Source organism: Babylonia areolata, chromosome 19 (assembly GCF_041734735.1).
Source record: "Babylonia areolata isolate BAREFJ2019XMU chromosome 19, ASM4173473v1, whole genome shotgun sequence".
Lineage (NCBI taxonomy): Eukaryota > Metazoa > Mollusca > Gastropoda > Neogastropoda > Buccinidae > Babylonia > Babylonia areolata.
Genome location: NC_134894.1, coordinates 13,695,003 through 13,702,502, shown reverse-complemented (window position 1 = coordinate 13,702,502; position 7,500 = coordinate 13,695,003). Strand labels below are relative to the sequence as shown.

The 7,500-nt window shown below is 44.0% G+C and overlaps 1 protein-coding gene across 1 annotated transcript in view; it reads left to right on the top strand.

Moving 5' to 3' along the window:
* LOC143294070 (uncharacterized) overlaps positions 1-5,039 on the top strand; it is a 32,654-nt gene extending 27,615 nt beyond the window's left edge. Inside the window, exons 2-3 of the mRNA XM_076605487.1 lie at positions 2,294-2,447; positions 3,840-5,039. Of these exons, the coding sequence (XP_076461602.1) occupies positions 2,313-2,447; positions 3,840-4,091 (387 nt within the window). The 5' untranslated portion in view covers positions 2,294-2,312 and the 3' untranslated portion in view covers positions 4,092-5,039. The remainder of the gene's footprint in view (positions 1-2,293; positions 2,448-3,839) is intronic.
* Positions 5,040-7,500: the final 2,461 nt, after the last annotated feature.

The window sequence follows — 7,500 nt, the reverse complement described above, 5'->3', positions numbered from 1 at the left end:
AAGGTACTGTCTCGGCCTTGATGTCGAAAGAGCACAATAGGTACTCAACTGGCAGTACTCGTCAATGTGTCATGTGTAGCCACACTGCAGTCTTAACGCTTTCAGACTGCTAAGGTGACGACCGCCAATAGTTCACTAGAAACAGACAGAAAAAAAGAAATTAAGTCTCATCCCTCGTGTTGGTTACCTTACTGTCCATAACAAACTTCAGTCCCTGCTCAAGTCCTCTTCCTGAAGTCAGGTCCCACTTCTTTATTCCTGTTTTTTTTGTGGGTTTTTTTGTGTTTTTTGTTGTTGTTGTTGCGAGAACGACGACGATGATGATGATGATTATGATACGGATACGCATACAGCGGCTATCATCGGTCAGAGACCTTCTTCTTCTTCTTCTGCGTTCACTCGTATGCACACGAGCGGGCTTTTACGTGTATGACCGTTTTTACCCCGCCATGTAGGCAGCCATACTCCGTTTTCGGGGGTGTGCATGCTGGGTATGTTCTTGTTTCTATAACCCACCGAACGCTGACATGGATTACAGGATCTTTAACGTGCGTATTTGATCTTCTGCTTGCATATACACACGAAGGGGGTTCAGGCACTAGCAGATCTGCACATATGTTGACCTGGGAGATCGTAAAAATCTCCACCCTTTACCCACCAGGCGCCGTCACCGTGATTCGAACCCGGGACCCTCAGATTGAAAGTCCAACGCTTTAACCATTCGGCTATTGCGCCCGTCGGTCAGAGACCAAACTCTACACGACACGGAGTCATTTACACATCACGCTTCTTACCTGAGTAAAAACTGACTGACAGCTGACACTGGGCGCTCATCATTCGTTTCTTGTGTCGCTCGATTAGGTTTCAGTCACACACACACACACACACACACACACACACACACACACACACACACACACACACACACACACACACACACACACACACAAACAGCCATGTAAAAGTTTTACGTGTATGACCGTTTCGTTTATTCACCCCGCCATGCAAGCAGCCATACTCCGTTTTCGGGGATGTGCATGCTGGGTAAGTACGTGACACGGATTACAGGATCTTTAACGTGCATATTGATCTTCTGCGTGCGTCAGTATACACGAAGGGGGTTTCAGGCACTGGCAGGTCTGCTACATATGTTGATATGGGAGATCGGAAAAATCCCTCACCCATAACCCACAACGTGCGGCGGGGTTCAAACTCAAGACCCCGGGCGAGGATTCAGTGCTCTAAATAATTTGTATTTGTATTTCTTTTTCTTTTTTTATCACAACAGATTTCTCTGTGTGAAATTCGGGCTGCTCTCCCCAGGGAGAGCGCGTCGCTACACTACAACGCTGCACACGGGACCTCGGTTTATCGTCTCATCCGAATGACTAGTGCCCAGACCACCACTCAAGGTCTATTGGAGGGGCAGAAAATATCGGCGGCTGAGCCGAGATTTGAACCAGCGCGCTCAGATTCTCTCGCTTCCTAGGCGGATGCGTTACCTCTAGGCCATCACTCCACTTAGGCCATCACTCCACTTCAATCACCGCAGTCGTGGTGGTGGTGGTGGTGGGGGGGGGAGGGTATGACTGCGGAATTTTTTTTTACTTCCCGCCCCCTTCTACTAGACCTTGTGTGAATGTCTGAATGTTTGCCTTTCGGTTGAGATGATAAACCTTGATCCCGTGTGCACCATGCATCTCGCGAACGTAAAAGAACCCACGGGAACAGGAGAGTTGTCCTTGGCATACATCTGTTGAAAAAATCACTTATAACACACACACATACACACGCGCGCGCGCGCGCGCACACACACACACACACATTTTTGTTGTTGTTATATATAAATATAATATAGCACAACACATATATAACATATATGATATGATATGATATGATATATATATATATATATATATATATATATATATAACACATACATTAGTAACATATATACGTATATTACATACATACAGACAGACAGGAGAAAAGGAGAACATTAATGGCCGTCTTACAAGCCAAACAGTGATCATCACAGGAGCTAAGTACTCCATTGTGTTCGTGCTTGTTTGTCTTTCTCAGAATGCCATGTCTTGTGTGTAGAAGACATAAAGGTCGACACTGTATTGAGTAAGTGTTGTACTTTATATTTGCTCAGTTCCACAAAGATGAGTACAGCAGTTCCCACCTTTTTTGTGTGTGAAAGTCTTTACACTCTTGCATGCTGGCAGCAGTTTCCATATTTCATATATGTTTCCAAACCAGGAACTGTTTCTATGAGTAATTTGTGCAGGTGGAGGTGTGACGTCACCATGACCAAGGTCTCCATGCTGTCGTTCGTCCTCCTGCTGATGGCCGTCGTCATGGCTACAGTGACGTCATTTCGCGTTGACGAAGGTGCACCCAGGGAGTTTGGAAAAGGGGACTTCTTCGACAGAAAGTATCAGGTGATTTACCTGTCAGTTCTCTCGCTGCTCCTTTTAGTGTTAATTGACAAGAAGCGCCATGGGAAAACGATTAACAGAAAAGGCAGCCATCTAGCGATCGTGAAGTCTCTGGTTTTTAATTGACAGCAACAAGGGCAGAAAGTTGCGACAAAGTAAGGAAAGTACGCAGCAGACAGAATTGTTCTTCGAGAATGCTGTCATCTTCAAAGGTCGTGGAACACAAGGAACCCCCCCCCCCCCCCTCCCCCATTATACATATAGTTCAAAACTGGGTGAGCGAACCCAAAAAATAACAGGTAAACCCTGCCATATAAACGATGTTCTTTGTTTACACATTCTCAGCATGAAAGGTGAATCCGAAGTGATGAAACAGACTTTCTTTCACGATAATGTGGCAAAAAAAGAGGGGTTATGAATGTTCTTACTTGATGGGGGTATTCTGAAAGACACACTGTCAGATTTTACTGAGGGGAGAGAAAATGAAACACGTTTCCTTAACTTCTCAGTGATACAATAAAACGCAGAGCCTCTTGGTATGTTCTTTTACTTGTTCTTCCTCTTTTCCTTCTTCGCTTCCTTCTGTCCCAAGCCATGGTTCTTTTCATGGAAACGGGTACATTAACTCACTCAGTACGGCCGGTCCTCTCTTCTCCTCTACACAGACCCCTCGGATGTCCAGTGGGTGTCTGAATGACCCAACCTTTAGCTTCCGTCGTCAGAATTGTGGTATTCTTTGTCCACATTCACGTCTTCAGTATAAGAGCCTTCCGCTTGCAATATTTTGATGATGGTAATTGGGGTGAAACGCTGTTAACGTCGTCTCTTTCGCCGTTCGTATGGAAAGAGTTAAAACACAATCAATCCAGCACAGCATATCCAGATTAGACAAATGGAGATAAGGATTAAAGCAAGAGTCGGAATGACCACACACAGAAAAACGCAAAGCACGAGGGGCCTTCTTTTTTCTTCCCCTTTCTTCTTTTTTTCCCCTTCTTTTTTCTTTTTCTTGGAAGAATTTGTATTTCATTTACATCTCGTGCTTATCTGTCATTCCAACGATTCTGAAGACGAACACACGCACACACTTAATGACCAGCCAGCACACACACACACACACACACACACACACACACTCTCTCTCTCTCTCTCTCTTTCTCTCTCTCTCTGTTTGTGTTTTGTTTCGTTTTTCGCTTTCACCATTTCATTCGTTTATTAAAATGGTTTTTGTTGACGCAGCCATCCATATCATAAGGACCTCATGGCCAATTACAGCGTCAAAACATTTTCTCTCTCTCTCTCTTCTCTCTCTCTCCCCCCCCCTACCCCCCCGTCTCTCTTAAAACAATTCCATCACGCATCCACAATTTCCTGTCTTGTCTCTTCCCTTGTCAGTCGTGGCTGGCTAAGCGAGGACTGGGCCAGCCTTCGTCCTGGGGCTTCGGGCGGCCCGTGGGTGACCACTACCGCTACTTCAACTGGAAGAACTACTTCGACAACGCCATCTCCAAGCGACAGCTGTCCTTCGGGCCTCGCAGCTTCGGCAGCTACCGCACCTACTTCACTGACGGTCTGCAGGACTGGAAGAACACCTTCCGGGGCAACCGGAAACGGGACGTCCTTGGGGAAGACGACCCCATGATCTGAGGTGAAGGTGAAGGAGAGGAGGACAGCGACCTTGATTATGTTGGGTTTCTTTTTTTGTCGTCCTTGTTGTTGGTTGTGATTGATGGAGACTTGTGGAGTGGGGGTGGCGTGGAGCGGAGTGGTGGGGTGCAGGGGGTGAGGGATGATATTGATAATGATGCGGGTTGACGCTCGGTCATACACTCCCAGGCATTGAGCTTGTGGCGTTCACATCAAATGTAAGACTTACATAAACATACATGTATCAAGTGCACCATACACGAACAAGCGTGTTCAAACACACAAATTAACACACCCCGCCCCCCCCCCCCAACCCCCGCCCTCCCCTACATTCCCCTCTTATTTTCGTCTTATATCACTTTCAGCGAAAAGACCTTGCACGCGACCAGCAGAAGCCCAATGAGCACATTAGTCATCAAGGTGGTAAGCAGAACGGAGGAAGTATGAAGCATTTATGTGATGGACTTAGAATGGTAGTTCGTTCCACACAACTGGGCCATGATAGGGGAAAGAGTGCCGACCTCAAATGACACAGTTACTTCTTTAGGAACACACACACACACACACACACACACACACACACACACACACGCACACAAAAACACACACACGCACGAGCATGCGCATGCACATACACACACGTACACACTTACATACATACACAGACAGACAAACACAGACACAGACACACAGAGACACAGACAGACACAAGCACACACACACACACACACACACACACACACACACACACACACACACACACACACACACACACACACACACACACACAGAGTTTCAAGGATATTCGGCTGTTCTGCTCCTTTTGAAGGTATGGTGGATTCTATAGCAACTATTCCTTCGGACCAAAATGTAACAATAACAAACAGTTTGAACAAACACAAGCATCCACAAATGCACATCCACGAACGTACATACACTAACCCATATTTCTTCTTCTGGCTATCGGAAGCAAACAAATGGAGCTAACTTTTTAAAAGATTGTTAAAAAAAAAAAAAGAAATAGAAAAGAATAAAGATTTGGGCACTCTGAGGTGGTCATGATTTTTGTTTTTCTTTTCCTTTCCTCGCTGGCTTCGAGTGGTTGGAATGAATGATTTTGCTGTTATTCTTATCTCTATCCTTTTCTTGTCTGCCTTTCCTCCAACCTCTCGACGCAGTTGGTGTTTATGAAAATGATAATGAGAACAGGATAATGACTTCGTCTGAGGACCATCTAAAAGGAACAGAAAAATACTTGATGAATTACTAAAGGAAAGAAAGAAAGTGGAATTCTTCAATGCAATTTGAATGCCCCCCGCCCCCCAAAACACAACGCCGCGACTACAACTCCAGCTGCAGAAAATGATGATGATGATGATGATGGTGGTGGTGATGCTGCTTCTGCTCTTGTTGATGATGATGATGGTGATTACAATGACCTGACCAAGAATATCCAGCATCAGTAAAGTGTCAGTCATTGCTCATTTCTCATTTGGATTCGAATAGTTCGACTTCAGTAAGAATGCTGATTGAATGTCCTCATCCTTTATCCCCCGCCCCCTCTTTCTTGCCCCCCCCCCCTTCCCCACTATCTCTCTGTCTGTCTGTCTGTCTGTCAGTCTCTCTCTCCTTCGCTGTCTTTGTCTGTCTGTCGGTCTCTCTGCCTGTCTCTCTTTCTCTCCATATCAGTCTTAAACCATTTGTGTTTTTCTGTATAACCTATCATGTGGCTTTCAAGTTTCGTGCTGAACATTTTGGGAGTTCGATGTCCATTCATTTCAAGAAAAAAATCCCAGTAATTCCAGAGATACTTTTCATGGCATAACACGCGATCTGCCTAATTCTGATGTCCCCCTCCCCCCTCCACCCACCCCTCCAACCCCCCCTCCCCAACCTTTTCAATATCTCTCGTTTGAAATAATAAAACAACATAATTTTGAAGAAAAGGAAAGAACATGATATACATTGGAATAACAAGCAAAATGATTGAGAATCTGGGAATTGTTGATTTAAAAAGGAATAGGTTGGAACGAATAACAATGGTGTGTGTGTGTGTGTGTGTGTGTGTGTGTGTGTGTGTGTGTGTGTGTGTGTGTGTGTGTGTGTGTGTGTGTGTGTGTGTGTGTGAGCGCATGTGCGCGTATGCGTGCATGTGTGCTTGTAAGGGGCGTAAATTCGTGATTGCGTAAGTGCGTGAATGTCAGTTGTTCATTTCCTCTTCATGAATAGAAAAAAATATATATTGTCGGAAATTAACGAGTAATTATTGCTAGGGAAGCAAAGCAGGAGTTAGCTTTTTATCACTTAGAAATACGTTTCCTATGTTGGATGATTTGCCTTTCTTTTATTTTTTGTTTTGTTTTTGTTTTTGTTTTTAATTTCTGTTTATTTCTTCTTCTTTTTTTTTAGGGGGAGGAGGGTGGGAAGGTCTTCTCTGAGTGACCTCTGCAGCAGGAGTATGATGCAATTCCGTTAACATTTGACGCAGTTACCATGGCGATAAAGCACAGTTGTAGCTCGCGTGTGATTACTGATTACCTTTTATCTCGGAAGTACCATCAATGATCACGAGCAAGGCCAAGGTCATAGTTAAGAACAGCGGCATGGATATGAGTTTTTGTTGTTGTTGATATTTATTGGTTTTTTTTTTTGTTTTTTTTTTTTCAATTGCTTACAAACAATCTTTGTCTGTTTCATCCAAAAGTGGCATTGTCTTACAAATTGTCACTCTATCTGAAAATTTACAAACGATGTTATGTGCCATTATACGAACCATTTCCAATAAAGTCTTTCAGAGAATTCAATCTCGATAACAAATTTCATTTTCTCATGTTACAGTCATTCTAAAACCACAAGACGCATAGAAACATAGAAAGTAGTAAAGAAAGGAAGAAACAGAAAATAGTAAAGAAAAGAAGAAATAAAAGACGTTCTAAACATAAATCGCTAAACCCAAACAGGAAAACAAAACAAAACAACAACAGAACATCAGACGACAACACCTCTGCTGAACGTCATGACCTAAAACCATCACAGCAATTCCCAAACGAAAACATATTTGTATTTGTATTTCTTTTTATCACAACAGATTTCTCTGTGTGAAAATCGGGCTGCTCTCCCCAGGGAGAGCACGTCGCTACACGACAGCGCCACACATTTTTTTTTTTTTTTTTAATAATGTTTTCCTGCATGCAGTTTTATTTGTTTTTCCTATCGATGTGGATTTTTCTAGAGAATTTTGCCAGGAACAACCCTTTTGTTGCCGTGGGTTCTTTTACGCACGTTAAGTGCATGCTAGCACACGGGACCTCAGTTTATCGTCTCATCAGAATGACTAGCGTCCAGACCACCACTCAAGGTCTAGTGGAGGGGGAGAAAATATCGGCGGCTGAACCGTGATTCGAAACAG